This window comes from Entelurus aequoreus, linkage group LG13 (assembly GCF_033978785.1).
Source record: "Entelurus aequoreus isolate RoL-2023_Sb linkage group LG13, RoL_Eaeq_v1.1, whole genome shotgun sequence".
Classification (NCBI taxonomy): domain Eukaryota; kingdom Metazoa; phylum Chordata; class Actinopteri; order Syngnathiformes; family Syngnathidae; genus Entelurus; species Entelurus aequoreus.
In genome coordinates this window covers 68,990,402-69,016,165 of record NC_084743.1, presented here as the reverse complement: position 1 = coordinate 69,016,165, position 25,764 = coordinate 68,990,402, and the positions used below count along the sequence as shown (strand labels likewise).

The 25,764-nt window shown below is 38.4% G+C and overlaps 1 protein-coding gene across 4 annotated transcripts in view; it reads right to left on the bottom strand.

The window, feature by feature from the left end:
- Positions 1 to 25,764, bottom strand: part of LOC133663657 (A-kinase anchor protein SPHKAP-like) — a 383,555-nt gene that overhangs the window by 69,104 nt on the left and 288,687 nt on the right. For all 4 annotated transcript variants that reach the window (XM_062068311.1, XM_062068312.1, XM_062068309.1 and 1 more), the window contains 2 exons: positions 16,509 to 16,611; positions 7,694 to 7,804 (listed from right to left, as the gene is read on the bottom strand). In XM_062068311.1, the coding sequence (XP_061924295.1) occupies positions 7,694 to 7,804; positions 16,509 to 16,611 (214 nt within the window). The remainder of the gene's footprint in view (positions 1 to 7,693; positions 7,805 to 16,508; positions 16,612 to 25,764) is intronic.

Here is a 25,764-nt window from a genome sequence, read left to right as displayed (position 1 = left end):
AACGCATTTTTTTTTAATATCAATTAAAGTTAAAGTTAATCTGACTCTTGCCAGATCCTTGTCGCTCGCTGAGCTCCACACAAGTATCTGGGACTTCTCAATGGGAGATGTATTTCAGAAGGCGGGCCCTTGTAAAAAAAGTAATTGTATGTGATTGGATAAACCACTTGTCCGTTATCTTGAATGACATGCTACTTCAACCACTCACATCGAAATCAACCCGTGACGCTGATGAGAGCGAAGCTGGGAAATCCAAAACAGAACAGCCGACATATTGGATAACGACTAGGGATGTCCGATAATGGCTTTTTGCCGATATACGATATTCCGATATTGTCCAACTCTTTAATTACAGATACCGATATAAACCGATATCAACCGATACCGATATATACAGTCGTGGAATTAACACATTATTATGCCTAATTTGGACAACCAGGTATGGTGAAGATAAGGTCATTTAAAAAAAAAAAAATTAATAAAATAAAATAAGATAAATAAATTAAAAACATTTTCTTGAATAAAAAAGAAAGTAAAACAATATAAAAACAGTTACCTAGAAACTAGTAATTAATGAAAATTAGTCAAATTAACTGTTAAAGGTTAGTACTATTAGTGGACCAGCAGCACGCACAATCGTGTGTGCTTACGGACTGTATTCCTTGCAGACTGTATTGATATATAATGTAGGAACCAAAATATTAATAACAGAAAGAAACAACCCTTGTGTGAATGAGTGTAAATGGGGGAGGGAGGTTTTTTGGGTTGGTGCACTAATAGTAAGTGTATCTTGTGTTTTTTTTTTTTTTTAAATAAATAAAAAAAAACCAGTACCGATAATTTAAAAAACCGATACTGATCATTTCCGATATTACATTTTAAAGCATTTATCGGCCGATAATATCGGGACATCTCTAATAACGACAGAGCGAAAAGTTAGAGAACTTTTACTGAAACAACGCAGCAATGTCAGTAGACGATCGATGTCGCAAAACAGTTGCAATAGCAGAATCAATGTCAGCACACGACTCCTCGCTGTGTGCCGCCATTGTTGTTTGAATCAAACGGTCGTTTCGGCACTACGTGACATCTATGAAATCCTGCCCGGCGATCCTGATTGGTTCATTATTTTTTGCTATCTTGAAGGAGTTTGCAATGCCCTCGAGCCCAGATCCTTGTGTGGAGCTCAGTGAACTACAAGGATCTGGTGAGAGTCAGGTTAAGTTAAAGTGCCAATGATTTACATTTCTATCGTGATTTATATTTTGATATCGTTTTATCCCCCCCACCCTATTCACTTAAATTTATGGACAGCAAAAGTCCATTCCAGACAGTTAGTGTAGGTTAGTGTTTTTCATACCTACTATTGAGTCATTTTACCTGTTTAAGCCTGTTCTAACATTCCACACTACAAAATAATACAAGAATGTATGATTTGTGCTGATCAATATAGGTATCAGCCAATCTAAGAATTGGTATCGCAAGTGAAAAAGCAGTTTTGGGACATCCCTACTAGTATTTTCCTCATTTACCAAGGGGATTTCATGTCATTTCTTTTAAATTTGGACAAATGAGTCTGAGAGCTGCATGTGGTTGTGTTTGACCACAAGATGTTCCTCTGAACATTCGCTTTACCTTTTTTAGTAGTGGTCTGATACAGAAATGATCTCAACTTGTTTCAAGGTCTCTGATGCAACTCCCAGAGATATTTCAGACCAACGGACATGTGGTCAAAAACGCCTCATCTACCTACTGGGGATGTCCGACGCAAACGTATCAACCAGCGGCTGCTGACACTTTCCAAGTGCAACATGAGTGAAGGAGCAGTGCTCATTGCTAAATTACCGCTATTTCTCTTATCTCTGTGTTGATACTTGAGGCATGTTTTAGGGAGGAGAGTGCGGAGGGAAAAAAATGTCAAAACACTTCAGCGTTTCACTTCAACACTGGCATTTACTTTGTAGAACACAGATGCTTTAGGCGAATTATTTTGTATTTGATGATCACTATCTGATTGTTTGGATTTCAGATTGTTGTGTGTCTCTATGAGAATGATCCCTGCTGCTTTTTCAATTCAGTCTGCTGCTATGTTCGTGATGTGAGAGATCAAACCTCATTATTAGGAGAATTAGACAGGAACCCGATTGCACCCGGAGGAGATTAAATACAGTCTTACCACTGATGTGACGGTCCTTTTTTTGTAATTGAGAAATCGTATTTCATAATAGGTTATTTTAGTGAGTGGGTCTCCTATCTGATTGGTTTTATCTAAGCTTTTCTGCTCACAAAAAGAAACAAAATTGAATTTTCCACTGAAAACATCTTGAACTTGACTCAATGCTGACATGTCTTCAGAGTTTTACTTTGGCCTACAGAACTACAGTGTATTGTATTTTAAATACAACCCAAGACATTGTCAAACCAACCTTTACATAAAAGCATTTTTAACAACTAACTTCACAGCTGTGTGCCTTAGTGTAGCTCAAACTTTTCTTGTTATATTCTTCTTGTGTCCTTGACGACACAATGTCCTTTTCAATCCATACCACTGCACACATACACTCTTTTGAATAACTTAGTCGTGATCCACCTTCAACATTACCAACTAACAATGTTTACGGTAACTGAATTCCTAAATCAATAGTAAATCCATGGTAATTTTTTTAGAATCCATTCCATAATGTAACTCTAATACATTATGGAATGGATTGAGCAAATAAATCAAACAATGTGACAGTATTATCATGGCTAAGAAAATGTTAAAACAAAAAGTGTTCACAAAGTACAAAGAAGAATCTTGATAAAAAATGTTGAACCTTATTAAAAAATGAGATTATTTTATTCATCTCAACTAGGGCTGCACGATTAATTGTAATCGAATCGACATTGAGGTTTTAATTAATGCGGTAAACAACCGCAAGAGGCAAGTTTTTTTCCTCCACTGTCACCAGGATTTGAGTGACAGACATGTTGGCCAATGAGAATATTGAGCCAAGCGTTTGTTTGTCTTAGCTTCAAACAGGAGTAAAGACGTTTTACTTTGTGCATCGCTCTCAGCCCCAGAGCGCCTTTATGTAACTGTAGAATTAACTGAATGCAGTGAGTCATCTTTTCACTCATTCACAATCTTTGTCTCAGCAGACACGCCAACACACTCGCAGTACAGAGAGAGCCTCGTGACTCCCCAGTGAAAAGTGCCACAAAGTAACACGAAGTAGGAAGAAAAAAATAAGATAATAAAGCAAAATGTCCCATTGTGGGCATATTTTGGCTTTAAATCTGTTGGGCGATATGAACCTATCAACACAAACGATCGAGCGAAAATGACGTGATAGCAATAAAAAAAAGACTGGGGGAAAAAAATGCACTTTAATGGGGAACTGCACTCTGTCTGCCTATTGTTCACAATCATTATGAAAGACATGAAGACGGATGGATTTTTTTTTAATGCATTCTAAATAAACAAACGTAAATAAGTCTGCTTACAGCGAAGTCATGGGGAGGTCCTCTATTCTGTCCAATAGTCCATTTGCAGTTCTCCATTTACAGTTTATGACTTGAATATTAACCAAGTATTAGTGATATTGTTATTATAAGCGCTAACGCAGACAAACTATTTATAGAGGCGCCATGATTATGTGTGCGTATGTTTACATCGAGTGGTCTGCTGTTTCCTTGCTTCCTTGCTCCCTGTAAGTTTATTGTAGATCATAAATCAAGCCTCTCACCTGGATAGTAGAAAGATGAGGACATATTCCAACAAGTGGGTACATTTTGACAGCCAATTTAGACTCGGGAATGGCGAAAACGACAAAAAGCGCTTATTTCGCCACCCACCCGTATTCTTTGCGAGGATATAATATATATACATCTCAGCAGTCTGCATCCTAATGACAGCAGACCTTGTACAGTAAGTGATGCTTTATTATGTTTGTTGGCTCTTATGAAGTCTGCAGTGAGTCTTCAACGATGTGGAAGAAAAAAAAAGCAAAGGTGATGCGTTCTTTAAATTAATGCGCTGCGTTTGTTTAAAATAGGGCTGGGCCGATAATACAATCCATCCATCCATCTTCTTCCGCTTATCCGAGGTCGGGTCGCGGGGGCAGCAGCTTAAGCAGGGAAGCCCAGACTTCCCTCTCCCCAGCCACTTCGTCCAGCTCCTCCCGGGGGATCCCGAGGCGTTCCCAGGCCAGCCGGGAGACATAGTCTTCCCAACGTGTCCTGGGTCACAATATCAAATTATATCGCAACAGACACAATCGATATCAAAATAAAATGCATTTGATAAAATATTTGAGACAGACAGAGGTCGGAAGAAGCCAGAAATTATTAAGCAAGATTGGGAATGCAGAAAACAGGAAAACAGGGAACAGGAAGGTAACAGCCAATGACGTAACAGTATCAACTACACATTTCCTGCTGTTCGGCTCCCATTTGCAGACCGTAATAGAGCGTAGGGGAGACGTTCCCTCCTGGGCCGATGTTTTAGTCGGGTGTAACACCCTTAACTTTACCCGACAATGGGTCTGCTAAGCTCTGCTTTCGGGTCGGAATGACTAGGCCGCCTATCCATGACACTTTGTTTGCTTTATTCTTATTTCTGCAGGACACAACCCGACACATTCGCCACTACTGCTGCATGTTACCGCTCCCCACTCACTCACCCAATACACTGCCATTCCTAAAAGGAGCACACACACACACACAGGCTACTCTCATAACACTAATGTGGTTGTGCCGTCTTTCTACCTTGCTGTGGATTCTCTGCATTGAGTGAAAAGACAAACTGTGATATATTGACATATCAACTCAATAACAGAAACTTGTTTTTATTTTTGTTGATTTTAATGCAGACGTGCAGCAACATCCTGACACTTCCAATATGTCCGTTTAATGAGTAGCTTCCCAAACTACTCTGTGTAGTGTTCAATAGTTTATACACTACTGCCATCTGGTGTCTCAAATCTGCAACTACCTTCAAATCTACTTTAATTATTTTATTATCTCAGCCGCGCCCATCCTACCTGGCTAGACACTCTCTCCACTGATAAATAGCACCCTTGGTAAGTTGTAAATTGTTTTACTGTATTTATTGGCAGGCTTAAATAAGTCATAAAAAGTATCAATAAATATCAATATCGATCAAGATAAAAACATATATCGTGATATAACTTTCGGGCCATATCGCCCAGCCATAGCTTAAAATGATCAAAACACGTAAATAATAAATGTTAATATAAAGGTCCCCGTTACTACATATACTTACATCATGTAAATAAAACCGCAATGGAGGTGTTCAGATGTTTTTTCAAGGGCTTTATAGGCAAAATAGAGCGGTTATCGGCTTCATTGTAAAGTGGACTTTGGATAACATTTATTGAATATTTAGAATGCATAAAAAAACTAAACAATTATTGTGAACGATGGGCAATATTTCCCAAAAAAGTGCAGTTGCCCTTTAAGATGTTCAATATTTATTTAAGTTAACTTTTTGCTTACAGAGATGATTCCATTTTATTCTTTGTTTGTTTATTTAGGATACTAAAGGTTTTTACCTTCCAATTACAGTACGATGGTCATTACAGTCATGAGAAATGAAGGTTTATATAATTTTAAATTAATATTTGCATGAATAATATATATTTATATTATGATTACATTATATTAGAAACACTGTATAGTTTTTATTGATTATTTCTTCCGTTTAAAAGCATAATGTAGACAAAATCTCTGAGTCTGTCTGCATAAAGCCAAATATTTTTTGAAGTAAATTATTGCATATTGTTTTAATGTGTGGCACATTCAGATAAGAATATGTTGATTGACAGTCTAAAAGTAACATCTCCCTTCAATTGTTATTTTCTCAGTTTTATGCATTTTTATGTACGAAATGCAAACATTGCAAATTGAATCGCTATTTGAGAGAAAAATCGCAACTCAGATTTTTTCTCAAAATTGTGCAGCCCTAATGTGAACCATAAACTACTTAACTATTTTTATGATAACTTTATTTATTGTTTTTGTTTAGAAAATATTTACCATAGTTATTCACTGTTGTTACACCTTGAGTACAAACAAATGTGTTAAAAACTGCTATGATATTAAAAGGGGTAGGATTACATAAGATGTGTTTACGCCTACTACTTTTCAGACATGTTGTAATGAGAAAATGGAAATATGTCATGAACTGTATTGTAATTGTATGCATGTTCGAAATAAACTAACACCATAACCATGTGTGTAACAGGTACAAAAAGTACTTGCCCACAATGACCTTTTTTATGAAAACTACTGAATTACAGTAGGATGGGACAGTAAATGAGATTCAAAATGTACCCAAAATAATTGTATGCTGTCGATTCGCAAAAAGGAAAAAGTCCAAACTAATGGTAACATTCAGTATCGCCACAGGCTGACAACATTAACATGTCACATGCATCCACTGTGAGTTAAGTAAACCAACATTATAAAAAAAAACACATTTTCATTATAAAAAGTACATGGTCAGTAGAGAAGGTCGACGCCATGAAAATGGCATCTAATATCACTTGAGGCGACGTCGAGAACGGTGTTTCTTAATCATAGGGCCTATTGTTGGGCCACGAGTGCCCCCTAGAGAGCTGCCAAAATCAGTTGTAATACACTTTTCCACCACTTGTGGCAGTAATGACAATATTAAACAAACAGAAGAAGTCTGGAGCTAAAGTCGGAGAAGTTAAGCGCAAGAATTATGACTAAAGTGGTAAGGCTGTATTTTCATTTGCACTCTAATTTTATTGACAGTTTATTTAAGAAACATATTTTTTTAATTATTTATTACTAATTTAAGTCATTTTTTAATCGGTTATTCATGAGTTCCTTTATGTAGTATATTTAGTTGGTACTTATTTGTATAATCAGCCTGAATTTTATGTGTTGAATAAATAATGTTTGTGATTATCAAATGCGTTCATATAAAAAAATATTGTAAGTACCGTATTTTTCGGACTATAAGTCGCAGTTTTTTTCATAGTTTGGCCGGGGGTGCGACTTATACTCAGGAGCGACTTATGTGTGAAATTATTAACACAATATCGTAAAATATCAAATAATATTATTTAGCTCATTCACATAAGAGACTAAACGTATAAGATTTCTTCGGATTTAGCGATTAGGAGTGACAGATTGTTTGGTAAACGTATAGCATGTTCTATATGTTATAGTTATTTGAATAACTCTTACTATAATATGTTACGTTAACATACCAGGCACGTTCTCAGTTGGTTATTTATGCGTCATATAACGTACACTTATTCAGCCTGTTGTTCACTATACTTTATTTATTTTAAATTGCCTTTCAAATGTCTATTCCTGGTGTTGGGTTTTATCAAATAAATTTCCCCAAAAAATGCGACTTATACTCCAGTGTGACTTATATATGTTTTTTTCCTTCTTTATTATACATTTTCAGCCGGTGCGACTTATACTCCGAAAAATACGGTAAGTTCAATATAATTAATTGAATATGATTAAAATCAAGAATAAGATTATTAATTCAGTGTTAATATTTGAGTGTGCCCCAGGCCCCTCTGTAGTGGAAAAGTTGGCCCCCGAAGTCAATAAGGTTAAGAACCCCTGGTCTAGAATGTGTTCTATACTAGAGACCACCAGGGCCATCTTTGTTGTTTTTCATCATTCGCAGCATGCTACTCACCATGGTGCAGCTGCCTTCTGCGTCGTAGTCCAGAAGGCCCAGTCTACACAGAGCTTTTTCGTTCCTCAGCCAGTATTCTGAAGAGTCCAACACGCTGTTGCTGCACAGCACCTAAAACACAGATACACCACCTCTCAGCTACAGCACCACTTACACATTCACTTTCAACCGTCAGCCTCTGTATTTCCTCTTCAGGTTAACAGGATCAATCCACCTTTTTCCAGGACCTTCACGACTCCACAGCTGCCAATCCATAACCTGTCAGCTCACCAGACAGTGGCTATTATACATGCAAAGGAATTGTCCTCTCCCAGGGGTGGACAATTTAATGACGCCTTTAAGATGAAAACGGTGCTGCTGTGTTTGTCACACAGATAGATGAAAATGTTTTGTAAAGACAATTGACTCCTCTGTTTTAATAAGCACCCCATTACATTGTCACTTTGCTTCGAAAGCTGCTAAAATGTGTGTTCGCTGATGCAGACAGATATATCTTAAATTGCAAAGTCGATGTGAGGCAATGTGAAATAACACATTCCAAACGTGTGAAGTGAAAATGAGAAAATCAAGCCATTCGCTTGTAACATTTATTTATCTATTCAGTTTTTGCAGTTCCTTTACAGCTGCAAGCCAAATATTTAAAATTTAACATTCTCTCTTCTTAATGCTAAACATGGAACCATGCACGCTAACAACAACACGGACGGTATAGCTCGGTTGGTAGAGTGGCCGTGCCAGCAACTTCAGGGTTCCAGGTTCGATCCCCGCTTCCGCCATCCTAGTCATTGATGTTGTGACATTGGGCAAGAGACTTTACTCACCTGCTCCCAGTGCCACCCACACTGGTTTAAATGTAATTTAGATATTGGGTTTCACTATGTAAAAGCACTTTGAGTCACTAGAGAAAAGCGCTATATAAATATAATTCACTTCACTTCAACACACAAATCCCATTCCAGTCTGAGAAAACTGCTCATAGGTAAATGTGAAAGAGAACGAAAAAACAAATAAATCAATAAACAAGCTTTTACAGTTTATTTTTAAGTCCACACAGACATTGACAAAGTGGTCACTGCAAACTCAACAAATTGTGTTGTTGACTCAGCTGAACTACATTCAGTAGCAGCCACACTTTCATTTGTGGGCTGTTTTAAAACCTTTTTTCCATTTAGGCTACACCAGGGCTCCCCAAACTACGGTGCGGCCCGCCAGCGTCCACAATCTGGACCACAGGATGTCCCAAGTTTTTATTTATATATCTACTATCACAACTAGAGATTAATTATATATGTATATATATATATATATATATATATATATATATATATATATATATATATATATATATATATATATATATATATATATATATATATGAAAGTTCTCTTTTTTCTGGCCATTTTGAGCGTTTAATTGACCCCACAAATGTGATGCTCCAGAAACTCAATCTGCTCAAAGGAAGGTCAGTTTTGTAGCTTCTGTAACAAGCTAAACTGTTTTCAGATGTGTGAACATGATTGCACAAGGGTTTTCTAATCATCAATTAGCCTTCTGAGCCAATGAGCAAACACATTGTACCATTAGAACACTGGAGTGATAGTTGCTGGAAATGGGCCTCTATACACCTATGTAGATATTGCACCAAAAACCAGACATTTGCAGCTAGAATAGTCATTTACCACATTAGCAATGGATAGAGTGTATTTCTTTAAAGTTAAAACTAGTTTAAAGTTATCTTCATTGAAAAGTACAGTGCTTTTCCTTAAAAAATAAAGGACATTTCAATGTGACCCCAAACTTTTGAACAGTAGTATATATATATATATATGTATATATATATATATATAATTATATATATATATATCATTAATCTCTAGTTGTGATAGTAGTAGTAGTGGGCCATACCACAGAAGGTGGCTGAGAACAACAGGGCCAAGGTTCTTCCAGACTGACAAACACCTTCTGGCTAACCAACCAGACATAGTGGTGGTGCACAAAGAGCAGAAAAGGGTGGTGGTTATAGATGTGGCAATCCCAGCTGACGCCAACATCAGGAAGAAGGAACATGAGAAACTTGAGAAGTACCAAGGGTTGAAAGAGCAGCTGGAACGGATGTGGAAGGTCAAGGCTAGCGTGGTCCCCGTGGTAGTGGGGGCGCTCGGAGCAGTAACCCCCAAACTGGGAAAGTGGCTCCAACAGTTCCCAGGAACAACATCTGAAGCCTCAGTCCAGAAAAGCGCAGTCCTAGGAACAGCCAAGATACTGCGCAGAACCCTCAAACTGTAAATGTTGAGGTATATTTAGTGTTTGGTGCAGCCGGACCAAAGCAGAAAAAAGAAGACTGAGGAGAAAGGAGAAAATGTGGGGACAAGACGCTGGCTTAAACACACTGGGAGCAGCGACGGAGACTCGCTAGTGAGAAGCACAATAATTTAACAAAAATTAAAAGGGAAAAACGATGACTGGAAAGCCAAATGCGGCTTTAAACCGGATGAGCATCAACATGGAGAATGAGCCAGAATGCTGAATCCATTGAAAAGTGCCGGCAACAAAAAAGACAACACAAAACCCCCTGACCCAGTTTTTCTAACTGGGGGGGACAACTGTTCCATATTTACTCAAATGCAATTTTTGCTGACAGAGATTGAGAGTCAATTGTATTTTATTTTATTGTTTACTTATTTACGATATTTAAAAGTTATTGATGTTTTAATTACGGCGGTAAATAAAAAGTTCATTGCATTTAAAAGATTTACGTGTATCCAGGGATGTAACAATAAACGGTAATATTGATAACTTTGCTAAAATTTCTGATGGTTAGTAATTAAAGTTAAAGTTAAAGTACCAATGATTGTCACACACACACTAGGTGTGGTGAAATGTGTCCTCTGCATTTGACCCATCCCCTTGTTCACCACCTGGGAGGTGAGGGGAGCAGTGGGCAGCAGCGGTGCCGCGCCCGGGAATCATTTTTGGTGATTTAACCCCCAATTCCAACCCTTGATGCTGAGTGCCAAGCAGGGAGGTAATGGGTCCCATTTTTTATATAGTCTTTGGTATGACTCGGCCGGGGTTTGAACTCACAACCTACCGATCTCAGGGCGGACACTCTAACCACCAGGCCACTGAGTAGGTTATATCGTTATAAACTCTAATTATTGATAAACAGTGATTGATAATTGCACTGTGATCAAATTCATGGACTGACTGGCGCCAGCTCACTAGCTCAAATGCGAACATGAAAACAGGAGACATTAATGTCTTTTCCCATTTAGAAACAACATACATTAATGTAAGCCAGTTTTTTTTTAAACCATAGGCCCGTTGTTATATTGCGAGCACACCTTTGAGGGCCGGCAAAAAATATATTTTTCTCAGCTGTGGTCTGTATGGGCTGGAGCGATACTCAGTTGTAATACATTTTTCCACCACTTGTGGCAGTAATGACAATATCAAACAAACATGAGAAGTCTGGAGCTAAAGTCAAAGAGAAGTTTCTTAAGCAGAATATTTATAACTAAATTGATTAAGCAGTATTTTCATTTGCATTTTGATGTTGACAGTTTAGTTAAAGGCTTACTGAAATGAATTTTTTTTATTTAAACGGGAATAGCAGATCCATTCTATGTGTCATACTTGATCATTTTGCGATATTGCCATATTTTTGCTGAAAGGATTTAGTATAGAACAACGTCGATAAAGTTCGCAACTTTTGGTCTCTGATAAAAAAAAAACCTTGCCCCTACCGAAGTAGCGTGACGTTGTCAGTTGTTCACTCCCTCATATTTTCCTATTGTTTTCAACGCAGCTAGAGCGATTCGGACGATTACCCCATTAATTTGAGCGAGGATGAAAGATTCGTGGACGAGGAACGTTAGAGTGACGGACTAGAATGCAGTGAAATACATAATTTTTTTTCGCTCTGACCGTAACTTAGGTACAAGCTGTCTCATTGGATTCCACACTCTCTCCTTTTTCTATTGTGGATCACGGATTTGTATTTTAAACCACCTCGGATACTATATCCTCTTGAAAATGAGAGTCGAGAACGCGAAATGGACATTCAGTGCCTTTTATCTCCACGGACAATACATCGGCGAAACGCTTTAGCTACGAGCTAACGTGATAGCATCGTGCTTTAACTGCATATAGAAACAAAAAAAAATAAACCCCTGACTGGAAGGATAGATAGAAAATCAACAATACTATTAAACCGTGGACATGTAAATACACGGTTAATGCTTTCCAGGCTGGCGAAGGTTAACAATGCTGTGCTAACGACGCCATGAAGCTAACTTAGCAACCGGACCGCACAGAGCTATGCTAAAAACATTAGCTCTCCACCTACGCCAGCCAGCCCTCATCTGCTCATCAACACCCGTGCTCACCTGCGTTCCAGCGATCGGCGGAAGGACGAAGGACTTCACCCAATGCGTTTGGCGGCCCGGAGACGTAGGAAGTCAAGGTGAGGTCGCCGGCTAGCGCGTCTGCTCTCCAAAAAAGTCCTCCTGGTTGTGTTGCTGTAGTCCGCTGCTAATACACCGATCCCACCTACAACTGTCTTCTTTGCAGCCTTTCATTGTTCATTAAACAAATTGCAAAAGATGTCCAGAATACTGTGGAATTATGAAATGAAAACAGAGCTTTTTGTATAGGATTCTACGGGGTACCACAACTACCGTTAAACTGACTTCGTCAACGCGCATACGTCATCATACCGCGACGTTTCAGCCGGATATTTCCTGGGAAATTTTAAACGTCACTTTATAAGTTAACCCGGCCGTATTGGCATATGTTGCAATGTTAAGATTTCATCATTGATATATAAACTATCAGACTGCGTGGTCGGTAGTAGTGGGTTTCAGTAGGCCTTTAAACCTTTTTTTATTTTAGCATAACATAATTGTATGTACATTTATTGTTTGTCAGTTATTTATGAGGACCTTCTTATGCAGTATGTTTCGTTAGTACTTATTTTTCATAATCAGCCTGACCTAAGCCTAAAGTTAATGTATTAAATAAATGTGACCAGTGCTGGCAAAATGAGTCACAATGAGGAAATTTTAAAAACTGAGTCATTGTTATTTACACATTCTCCATCTAAAGACCTTCAAAATGATATATGGTTTGTTGGAATCGGACAGAAAATGACCGAGTTACATCCGATTGAAGTCGACCAAGTTTGAGGGTCCGTTTTGAGAAAAACCAGCTTAAAGTTTACTGTTCCAGAACAGAATGTTCCAAAACAAAACTCCATAGCAACCATACCTTAAAAGTCCTTGTAGCAACACCAAAATTGGTACAATTAAAGTCAAATCCCATGTCTAAAGGAAAAATATATATTCAACTCTATTGAAAACGGTTATGTACAAAAATTTCAACACTGTTATGTCAGTTTTTTTGTTCACTGGTCAGTTTGTCAGCTGGTCAGCTGTCCGTAATATTCCTGACCAGCAGCACTAAGAAGATTCGCCGACTGCAGTGAATTTAGCGCACTTGCAACCGCCTGTGTACCCTCTCCACCTTCTAAATCCATTACGGAATGTAAAACAGTCTAACTTATCCACAAAAATAATAATTAAATGTTCGAAAATCACCTTTTTTCACCAAATATTCCGCTCGAATTTCTGTGTTGTTTTTCATCAGGGCGCTGCCATGATACCACAATGCACCGCACGGGGTGATTCAACCAATGAGGGTACGCCTCACAGCGACCGCTTAGCAACAAGCCGGATTTGTTTACGTCGGGACAGGTTTAAAAACTCGAATTATATTGGTTCAGAATGGCGTCATCTGGATTTCCATGCTCATTTTTAGAAAGTACGTAAACTTGGCGTCACAATGATACCAAATATGGCTAGGGGGATTCCCCCTTATTGCCGCGAGTGAGCGTTGAAAACACTTGATTTTCTCAAGGAATTTTAACACAAAGGAATAATTTCTGAAGACATACCTCGTACAAAACCTTCAAATAAAGGTGATTTAAGATGTTTTCTTGCTATTTCGATGATTGGGATCGCTAGATTGTGGCTTTATGGACTCATTTTTGTGAAAATCTCAATTTCAACCAAGATACATTTTTTTCACTTATTTGCCTGTAGGTCAAAATTAGCCTGTGCGTATTCCGACTCATTTTGCCAGCACGGGTCACAAATAATCATCTTTGTGATTAACACGTGCTTTCGTATCATTTGACATGGTTGTTAAACTTTAAGTAGGTTAGATGTAATTATTGAATATGATTAAAATCTAGAGTAAGATTACTAATTCAGTGTACATAATTGAGTGGGCCTTGAGCCCCTCAGTAGTGGAAAAGTTGAGCCCCGAGGTAAAAAATTAAAAAAAAAAAAAAAGGTTAAAAAAAAAAAAAAAAACCTGGTCTAAACGTATATAAACACAGAGCTTCCCCTACATGTAATTGATCATGGCACTCCACTGTAACCAAGAAAAAAAGACACCTTAAAAATTGTGTTTCTTTAAAGTGAAAACAAATTAGGTATTATGTTTTATGAATGGTCACACACACACACACACACACACACACACACACACACACACACACACACACACACACACACACACACACACACACACACACACACACACACACACACACACACACACACACACACACACACACACACAATATATATATATATAGCGGTTTATTTACGCACTATTGCTACACCAAAAATTCAGCCACCCACAAAGACTTTGATCACCGAAACAGGATGTTGTGATGACGTACATAAGACGCGCACTACTGTCTGGAGCGGAGGCAGCCTGTCTGCAATGTGGTCATACTCTAATATATCCGAGATATACCCGAGGTCAGCGATCTACAAGATGTGCAATGTGCAGTTATTAAGATGACAGTTGCGCTCTTTTCAGTAGAGAAAGTGTGCGCGGGGCCAGTGTCTACACTAAGGCTATGTCACATGAATTGTTTTTAAAGTAATAACTTTGTGGAACGAAAAAACCCCACATGTAAAAAAAACACGGTGTTTACTTTTTGATATCAATATAAAACAGAGCAGTTTGGCTAATGAAAATAAAGTCAAATAAACAAGCTTCGTTCTTCAACAACAAGACCATGTGTTTCAGTGCAACAGTTTCCATCCATCCATTTTCTACCGCTTGTCCCTTTTGGGGTCGCGGGGGGTGCTGGAGTTTGGCCAACAAAAATAAACACGAGTAATACCTCTCACAATTAATACACAATCTTTGTGCCTCACTGAAAACACATCCGTTCAATTCGATGAGATGACAATACATTTAGCTAGTGTTGATGTTATTGGACAACTAACAAAGTTGGCAGTTAAAAAAAAAGACGAGTGACTATCTCAGTAAACAAAATAAGACTTTATAAACAAGTTGTGGCAACGTTCCCTACACATCGCCTGCTGTATGGCAAATCGGGACAAATGCTTCTGTCTCCAATACTGTCCACACCTGTCGTCATCTAATAAGTGCGCTCTTAAATGCACTCCGAGATTCCACGAAAATAGAAGAGAGTGAAATGAAGTGAAGCGAAGCAATCGTCTCCGTTTTCTCGGAGGGAACATCTCCAGAGCAAAGTCTGTGTAGTTGCCGTCATTTTTTTCCAAGTCTAACGGTGCTAGTGCGCAAGAGCAGCGGCACTTCTGTTTCCAGAAAGTAAGTAGTGTTGCCTAAAAAAAAAGGTTGGTTTTTCGGTAATTACAAATTTAAACAGTATTACTAACCGTCTGGAATTTTACCGCGGTGGGTGGGGGGGTGTATATTGTAGAGTCCCGGAAGAGTTAGTGCTGCAAGGGGTTCTGGGTATTTGTTCTGTTGTGTGTATGTGGTGTTACGGTGCGGATGTTCTCCCGAAATGTGTTTGTCATTCTTGTTTGGTGTGGGGTCACAGTGTGGCACATATTTGTAACAGTGTTAAAGTTGTTCATACGGCAACCCTCAGTGTGACCTGTATGACTGTTGATCAAGTATGGCTTGCATCCACTTGTGTGTGTGTAAAAGCCGCATATATTACGTAACTGGGCCGACATGCTGTTTGTACGGAGGAAAAGCGGACGTGACGACAGGTTGTAGAGGACGCTAAAGGCAGTGCCATTAAGGCATGCCCCCAATATTGTTGTCCGGGTGGAAATCGGTAGAAATTCGGGAGAATGGTTGCCCCGGGAGATTTTCGGGAGGGCACTGAAATTCGGGAGTCTCCCGGGAAAATCGGGAGGGTTGGCAAGTATGGTTACATCCCTAGTGGTAGGCCATTTGTTATCATTATCAGCACCATACTCAATCTCATTGTGTATTTTTAGTGACATGACATGCTACCCCCCTAAGGAATAGACCTGTGTAGGCTGATAGTCCGGTTTAACGTGACATAGACTCACATCATCTTGTAATGGAAAGTTGCTGCTATAGGTCAGCCCAATAATACAGTCGACATCACATTGAGTCTTAACAGGGCTTTCAAGCAGAAGTCAGTTAAGATTGTGAGCGCTGCAGGCTAATTAAAAGCCCATGAGTGTGTGTATCCGCACTCCAATACACACACACACACAGAGTAAGGTACAACGCACACACTCAAAGGAAATTCAATCTCGCGTTTGCCTCAGCCCATTGATCTGTGCAATTCTCCCTCCTATCTCACTAAAAGTGGGAGATGATAAATCTACTCGGCCGCACCAAAGGCCGGGCAGTCCCTCTTACTGCTCTACCTCGGTGACACCCACTAAAAAAGAAATGAAAAACTTCATCCAAACACCAACATGCATGCACACGTGTAAAGAGAGCAGTCATCCACATAGTTGCTAAATCATTTTCTTCTTACCTTCTTACAAGCGCTGATGGAGGAGGCCACCGTGCTCTCTGTGCTGCCCCCCTCTGCCTCCACAGCCTCCGAGCCTTCAAACATGGCAGATGACTGGAAGTTACTGTAGGACAACAACAATGACAACAGTGTTGACTTAGTCAGAGCAGAGTCTTGTCAAACACTAAACATCTCGCTTTCGAGGGGTCTTGGACACAAAGTACGTGCCAAGTTGAGTGGCACGCTGCCCGTCGCATATGTTCGTACGTGTCACGCTTGGAATGAGTCAATGTAATTAGCCGTCAGAGGGAAGCTCTTTATTGTGCCCATGCAGGCTTCCTTGAACAACACAAGCATTTATTTCCAGCTCAGTTTCTGGACGTCTCTGTGCAGCTGACCCTACTGAGCCCGGAAGAAGATCCCCTATGACTAGCTGTTAGCTTCCAAATGGACTGAACTTCCAAATTATCTATTAATTTAACAATTCACTGATTACACCCAATCAACATCCTTTTTTAAATTTTTTTTGTTCTTTTTCCACAGCTGGGGTCTTTTAAGTTTTTCCTTGCCCGGATGTGAGTTTTGATCAGTTGAGAGTTTGGGAAGCGCTTTGAGGCTACTCACGATAATAGGAGTGTCCAAATAAATAAATAAATAGATTTTCGAATTAATCGTGATTCTTATTTGTAATGATTGTTAATTGATTAAAACATTTTATTTTTTATTTTTTTTCATATTATATATATATATATATATATATATATATATATATATATATATATATATATATATATATATATATATATATATATATATATATATATATATATATATATATATACACATATATATATATATATATATATATATACATATACACACACACATATACATACACACACACACACACACATACATACATACCACATATAAATACATATATACACATAAATAAATCAGTGTTGTCCCGATACCAATATTTTGGTACTTTTCTAAATAAAGGGGACCACAAAAAATGTTATTATTGGCTTTATTTTAACAAAAAATCTTAGAGTACATTAAACATATGTTTTTTATTGAAAGTTTGTCCTTAAATAAAATAGTGAACATACAAGACAACTTTGTCTTTTAGTAGTAAGTAAGCAAACAAAGACTCCTAATTTAGCTGCTGGCATATGCCATAACATATTGTGTCATTTATCATTCTATTATTTTGTCAACATTATTAAGGACAAGTGGTAGAAAATTTATGATTAATCTACTTGTTCATTTACTGTAATATCTGGTTATTTTCTGTTCTATGTACACTTCTGTTAAAATGTTATAATCACTTATTCTTCTGTCATTAGTTTTGGATGATACCAAAATTTGGGTATCAATCCGATACCAAGTAGTTACAGGATCATACATTGGTCATTGTCAAAGTCCTCATGTGTCCAGGGACATATTTCCTGAGTTTATAAACATAATATACTTTTTTTTTTTAAACGAAAGAAGATTTTGTGATGCTAAAAAATATCGATGTAATCATAGTAGTATCGACGAGATACGCTCTTGTACTTGGTATCATTTCAGTGGATGTAGGTGTAGAATGGCGTTTGTTTATATTGTAGCTTCCCAGAAGAGTTGGTGCTGCAGGGAATTCTGGGAATTTGTTCTCTAGTGTTTATGTTGTGTTGCGGTGCAAATATTCTCCCAAACTGTGTTTGTCATTGTTTAGTGTGGTTTCACTATATGGCACATATTTATGACAGTGTGGTGTGATGTGAAGCTTATAGAGCTGTCATGCACCCTTGGACAGGTTGGAAAACTGGGTGGGGATCTCAGGCACAGTTTTAAGCTGGTTCAAGTCATATCTACAAGATAGGAACTATTTTGTTTCCATTGGTGACTTTGTATCAGAACCAACCAACGTAACGCGTGGAGTCCCCCAAGGTTCAATCTTGGGGCCGACTTTATTTAACATCTGTATGCTCCCACTAGGACAAATCATGCAAAATAATAACATTGACCATCATTGCTATGCCGATGACACCCAAATCTATGTAGCGCTATCACCAAATGACTATCGCCCCATAGATCTTCTGTGCCAGTGCATTGAGCAAGTCAAACACTGGATGTGCCAAAATTTCCTACAACTAAATGAAGATAAAACTGATATAATTGTTTTTGGTGCTAAAAAAGAAAGGTTTAAAGTCGTCCAACACCTTCAATCACTGTCCCTGAAAACCTCAAATAAAGCCAGAAATCTTGGGGTTATTTTAGATTCTGATTTACATTTTGACAGTCACATCAAATCAGTAACAAAATCGGCCTACTATCACCTCAAAAATGTAAAAAGACTTAGAGGGCTCATGTCAGCTCAAGACTTTGAAAAACTTGTACAGCTACAGCTTGTTCAGAACGCTGCTCCTAGAGTTCTAACAAAGACCAAAAAATGTGAGCACATTACACCAATTCTTAAATCCTTACATTGGCTCCCTGTACATCAGAGAATTGATTTCAAAATCCTCCTGCTCACATATAAATCACTACATGGTCTAGGGCCAAAGTATATCACTGATATGCTCCCACTATATAAGCCCTCTAGATCACTAAGATCTTCTGAGACCAATCTGTTAGCGGTTCCAAGAGTAAACTATAATCAAGGGAGAGCATCATTCAGTCACTATGCAACAAATAGCTGGAATAAACTTCCTGAAGATGTCACTTTCCCCAACTCTGACTACTTTTAAAACTAGACTGAAGACTTTTATGTTCACCTTAGCTTTCAGCTAAATCTTTTAATCTTTTAACTTTTAACGTCTGCACTGTTTTTATTTGTATTGTCTGCATTTTAATTTTGCTTTTATTTTCTTTCATTTCACTTTGTTGTCTGTGAAGCACTTTGAGTCTGCCTTGTGTATGAAAAGCGCTATACAAATAAAGTTGCCTTGCCTTGCCTTGCCTTCAAGGTTGATATCTGAAATAATCATACTTTATTTGTCTCCATGGAGACAAGGATTAGTGATATTGAAGTAGTCACAACACTGCTGACAGTTATTAGCTGGTAGCTAGCTAGCGATCCATGTCTTAAAGCACCTCTGCCTGAGGGTGTTCTGCATGACACGTGGTCACGTCGGGTGGGGGACCGATACTTTTTAGAGGCGGTATAGTACCGAAAATGATTCATTAGTATCGCGGTACTATACTAATACCGGTATACCGTACAACCCTAAAATACATATATGTATCTCCACTTATATACATACACACGTATATACACACACACATTTATATATTAAAAAAATGATCAGAGCCATTTATTTTATAGAGGAATGTAGTTAATCATAGAACTGGCACTTAATGTTATTAAAAAAGTATTGATTTTGAACCAAGTATAGTTTTGAATGAAGAATCGATTCTGAATTGAATCGTTAACACCAAAAATTACATCGAATCGTGTGGTGCCCAAAGATTCGCAGGACTAAACAATAACATCTTGATATGGCTATAATAAAGTTAATTAGAGTGATTATGTTTCATTTATAGTGATTAAATGAAGGTAATGTGACAGTATCGGACTTAAAACATATTTATGTTACTGTCTCTTTAAGACAGTAGTCTTCAACAGAGGGTCCGGGACCCTTAGGTGGTGCGCTGTAGAGGGTGGTAACAGAGAGCATACAAGCGGAAACAGTGTTAAGAAAGAGAGCGAGAGAAAAAACAAGAGAGTGAATGGCAGAGTAGGCAACATGGCATTTAGGCTTCAAATTAGGGATGCATGATTTTGGAGAAAAAATTGGCGATTTTTCTCTCAAATTGTGATTTGATTTGCGATTTTTATATTTTATACATACATTTATACATATATTTTTTTATACATAAAAATGCATAAAACTGCAAAGAATAATGAGTAAAGTAATGTTACTTTTAGACTGCCCGACATATTTTTGTCTCAGGGTGCCACACATAGTAAATTATTGCATATTGTGTTAAACAAATATTTAGCTTTATGCAGACAGGCTCGGAGATATTGTCTACATCATGCTTTAAAACTGAAGAAATAACTGATAAAACTATACCGTGTTTATAATGTATTGTAATCATAGCGTATAATAATGCAAGTAAACATTTAACAGTTTGTTTACCATTGTCCTGCAATTGGAAGAGAAACAACTTTGTTATTCGAAATAAATAAACAAAAATAGGGACTCTCATTTCTGCAAGCAAAAATGTAACTTAAATAAATATTGAACATCTTGAAGTGCATTTTTTGTCCCAGTTGGAAAAACTAGGACACTCACTCAATCGTCTGTGTTGATGGGCGTATATTGCCCATCCGATTTAAAGCTGAAATATTACCACAACGGAAGATTTGGCTTTGTAGTCGTATTTTTTTTATCCTAATTTTTCTTACTTTGCGGAACGCCTTACTGGCGAGACGCGAGTAGTGAGGCTGTCTGCACGTGCTTCCTGTGTGTGTAAAACTGGGTCCCCACTCTCCGCCCACCGAAAGCAAAATGAGTGACTGAAAAGAGGGATCACTGCATTCGGTTAATTTTGTTAAATTTACGCACCCAGGTGCTGAGAGCGATGCACAGAGTGAGACCTCCTTATCCCTGTTTGAAGCCAGAGACGAATTAACGCGAGGCTCAGCCATTCTGATTGGCGAACATGTCATGTCCGTCACTCAAATGCTGGTGACAGCAGAGTAAAAAACAAAACGACCTCAGCCTCTTGCAGTTATCTATCGCACTAATTAAAACCTCAATATTGATTAAACGTGCAGGCCTACTTCAAAGCAAACAAGAAAGGTAAAGCTACAAACACTGAGATGCCGCTCTGCAAGCTTCAAAACACGCCTGGCCAAAGGTGGCGATATTTGTTTCTTGTTACGAAACTTTGGACAGACAAGCATGGAGATCTGCACAATGAGTTTAAAAACTTAGTGACGAGCTCCCCTGTTATGCTTTGAATGGAGTCTGATTGAATCTTGCTTCTTTCTTCAAGCATGTTCTATTGGGTTGAGATTAGGCCACCGACTTGGTCAGAGAAAATATCCAATTTCTTTGCTTTCAAATAGTGTTGAGTGCCATTAATCATGTGCACTGAGAAGCGAAGCGCCATGCTGGCAGTGTTGTAATATTTGGCTGAATGTGAGCTAGGGTACAGCCCTAAATGCCTCATAATTGTTCTTTCAGCAGTCAGATGACCAATAAACAACCAGCGAGCTCATTCAATGTGCAGGTACCTATAACTGCAACCACCACAATTGACACATGATGCGGTGTGCTTTGGATCATGATCATCCATACTTTACACTTTGCATCATGCCGATACAAGTTGACATTTAAACGTCCAAAAATTGCAGAATGTGGGAGGCATTTTCCAAATATTTGTCTGACCTGTTCATGAACATTACCACTGGTCTACACCTGATAGATAGATAGATAGATAGATAGATAGATAGATATATAGTACTTTATTGATTCCTTCAGGAAAATTTAAATTCCAGCAGCAGTGTACAAAATTGTAAAAAGTAAAAAATAAAAATAAAAAGCAACAATGAGAATAAAAATAACAGTAAAATAAGAATATAACAAGAGAAACTAGGCAGTAGTGACCATGTTATGAAAAAGTATTTCACTGTTATTGTTTTGCATCCCCTGTCATCCTAGTACCCCCCTCCCCCCCAGAGAGGAGTTGTACAGTCTAATGGCGTGTGGGACAAAGGAGTTTTTGAGTCTATTAGTCCTGCACTTGGGATGAAGCAGTCTAGCACTGAACAGGCTCTTCTGGCTACTGACAACGGTATGCAGAGGGTGACTGGCATCATCCAGGATGCTCACTAGTTTTTCCACAGTCCTCTTCTCTGCCACCGTCACCAATGAGTCCAGTTTTATTCCGATCATAGAACCGGCCCGCCTGATCAGTTTCTCCAGTCTGGAGCTGTCCTTCTTAGATATGCTGCCAGCACACTACAATGTAGTACAGAACACTGGCAACCACAGACTGGTAGTACATCCACAAGAGATTATGATTAGCATTCTTCAAGGATGGATGGAGGAAGGCATACATTTGGTGATGCTAGACCTCAGGCCAATAATTATGTCCCACAAAGTATTGCCAATAAACATTATTTTGGGACCAAATCAAGCACTAATGTAATCATAATATATAATAATAATGCAAGTAACCCTTTCAAACAACTTATTTCTCATTAGTCCTATTTTTCATTGTAATTGGACGGTGTATAACTTTCAAAGGTCCTAAAAGAGTAAGCAAACTAAAACAAACTATTAAACTGTCAGCAAAAACTGCACTTCAATAAATATCTAAAACTTAAAGGGCAGTTTTCATCCCAGGTTGGAAAAACTGTCGGGTGGTTTGTTTCGCATGGACTAAATGTTGCCATTGTGTACATGGGCAAAGAGTATTTCATCTGATCATCATTCAAACAACAATGTTACTGTGTACATGGACCCTGGAAAAAAATATCTGATTATGACTTGCATTTTCATGCATCACACCTTAAATCTGTCTTCTTTACTTTGACATGCGCAGCACCATACCATAAACGGAAAGAGGTGTTATTGCTTGTGCTATGGCACCATCTTTTGGACAAGTTCGCTCACTGCATGCGCTGAAAAAGCAGTAGACTTCCGCTGAAAACAAACATGGCTTTGTGGATTTCTGCTTGTCCAACACTGTCACTGCATTAATTTCCTTTCTTTTCTTTTTTTTTTAATAAATTTTTCCTTCTGTTTGATTGTTTTGTTTTAGAGCAGGGGTGTCAAAGTCAAGGCCCGCGGGCCAGATCCTGCCCGCAAATGAGTTATCTATGGCCCCCAGGATGATATCTGATTAGTATTAGAACCGGCCCGCAGGCCACAGCCACCTGCTGCTGTTTTGCACGCACCAAAACTCCATCAGTGTTGGCGCTAGGAATTTTCAAATGGGGCCCCATTGACCCCATCAAGTCATAAAAATGGGATTTCACAGTAAATTTTTGGGGTGTCACTTTTTTGTAACCGTTTTGAAAACAAATGATAAACTTATGCATTATCCTGTTATATCTCACATTCTAAATTGTGTTTTGGAAAAAGGTTGTCATAAATGTTACTTAATTCATTAAAAAAATAAAAACATTTCTATGCATATGTAACTTTATTCAGTTATAAACATTCATTCACTTTCTTCTGTCCTTCATGGATGTAAACTTTACCGCTGCCGGGTATTTTTTTCTATATTTTTATTGTAATATTTTCAGAATGTGTTTGTTCTATTTTTGGCCAAAGTAAGACAAAGAACACAATCAGAGGTTGTCTTTATTTTTTAGTTTTAATGCCATGATTTTATTAGTGCGGCCCACGTGTGCACAGATTTTCCTCCATGCAGCTCCTGAGCTAAAATGAGTTTGACACCCCTGCTTTAGAGCAACAAACTCAACAGTATATAACACTACTTCTGTATATTTTGATTAGGGAGAGACAGCAGCAAGAAAATCTAATCTTCATTCCGAGACTATTAAATTTAGTCCCCCTCCACTACCAAAGTAGCAGACATCAAAGACATGAGCAGTAAAGATCATTTCAACCCACATTGTGGAAGAAGTGCTTTCATGCACTCTAACCAGAATGACTTACAGCATAAACCCGTCTCGATCAGAATGACATTTTGATCCATAGTGTGTGATTGGGTCAGAATATTCCGAATGGCGTGTTTACATGAAGCATTTTTATTCCGATTAGTCTTTTTATCAGAGTAATTGTGTCCATGTTCACATAGCTGCTATCCAACAAAGTCGGCATACAAGCTCCTCTGTACGTGTTGATGGGCTTATCGTGCTATTTCGCTTGGAAGCCGAAATATTCCCAAACATTTGGCTTTTTAGTCATCTTTTTACTCATCATTTTACTGACTTTGCAGTGCTTCTCCCTCGCGACTTGCTAATTCGCTTGGAAGCCGAAATATTCCCAAACATTTGGCTTTTTACTCATCTTTTTTACTCGTAATTTTAGTGACTTTGCAGTGCTTCTCACTCGCGACGAGGGAGCCTCTGTCCCTGCATACTGTGTCTGTAAGACAGCAGCCCCGCCTCCACCAACAAAGCTAAAGAGTGGATGGCTAACAAGAGGGTTCACTTCCTTCATTTATTTCTGCTATGGATCAAAAGTGTCCAGGTGCTGACAATGACACACAGAGTGAACCCTCTTGCGCCCGGTCATTTACATTTATTGTCATAATAATTGATTTATACCTATCCTTAGGTTGATTGAAGACTTTAAATTGTCTATAGCAGTGGTTCTTAACCTGGGTTCGATCGAACCCTAGGGGTTTGGTGAGTCGGCCTCAGGGGTTCGGCGGAGGTCAAAACACACCCGTGTAAATACAAACTTCTCCCTATCGACGTATTACGGATACGGCAACAGCTGACTGGTTAGCAGGTGTGTGATTTGTTGTGAGTTTATGCACTGTGTTGGTTTTGTTGTTTGAACAAGGTGATGTTCACGCACGGTTTATTCTGTGCACCAGTAAAAAAAAAATGGTAACACTTTAGTATGGGGAACATATTCACCATTAATTAGTTGCTTATTAACATGCAAATTAGTAACATATTGGCTCTTAACTAGTCATTATTAAGTACTTATTAATGCCTTATTCGGCACTAACCCTGACCTTAACCCTAACCCTAACCAAATAACTGTAAATTAAGTCTTTATTACTTAGAATATGTTCCCCTAGTTTCCAAATAACTCTAAATTAAGTCTTTGTTACTTAGAATATGTTCCCCATACTAAAGTGTTACCAAAAACATATAGCTTTGTCTAGAATTTGAAAAAAAAAACATTTTATTTTTCACTAAAGAAGGGTTCGGTGAATGCGCATATGAAACTGGTGGGGTTCGGTACCTCCAACAAGGTTAAGAACCACTGGTCTATAGGTATGAATGTGAGCGTAAATGGTTGTCTATAAGTGCCCTGTGATGGGCTGGCGACCAGTCTAGGGTGCACCCAGCGTCTCGCCCAAAGTCAGCTGGGATAGGCTCCAGCTTACCCGCAACCCTTGTGAGAATTAGAGGTAGAGAAAATGAATGGATGGATAATTGATTTATTGATTACCAGCTGAGGCCTCGATGTCCACGGTCATCAGACTTTACACAGTCACCAGCTGGAGTCTCATCCAAGTATTAAAGATTATTGTTGGATTAAAATATTACATTATTTTGGTAATTTCCCCGTATTTAAAAAGGGACAACCTATTGTAAACCATGGTGATTCAGCCAGCTAAGAAA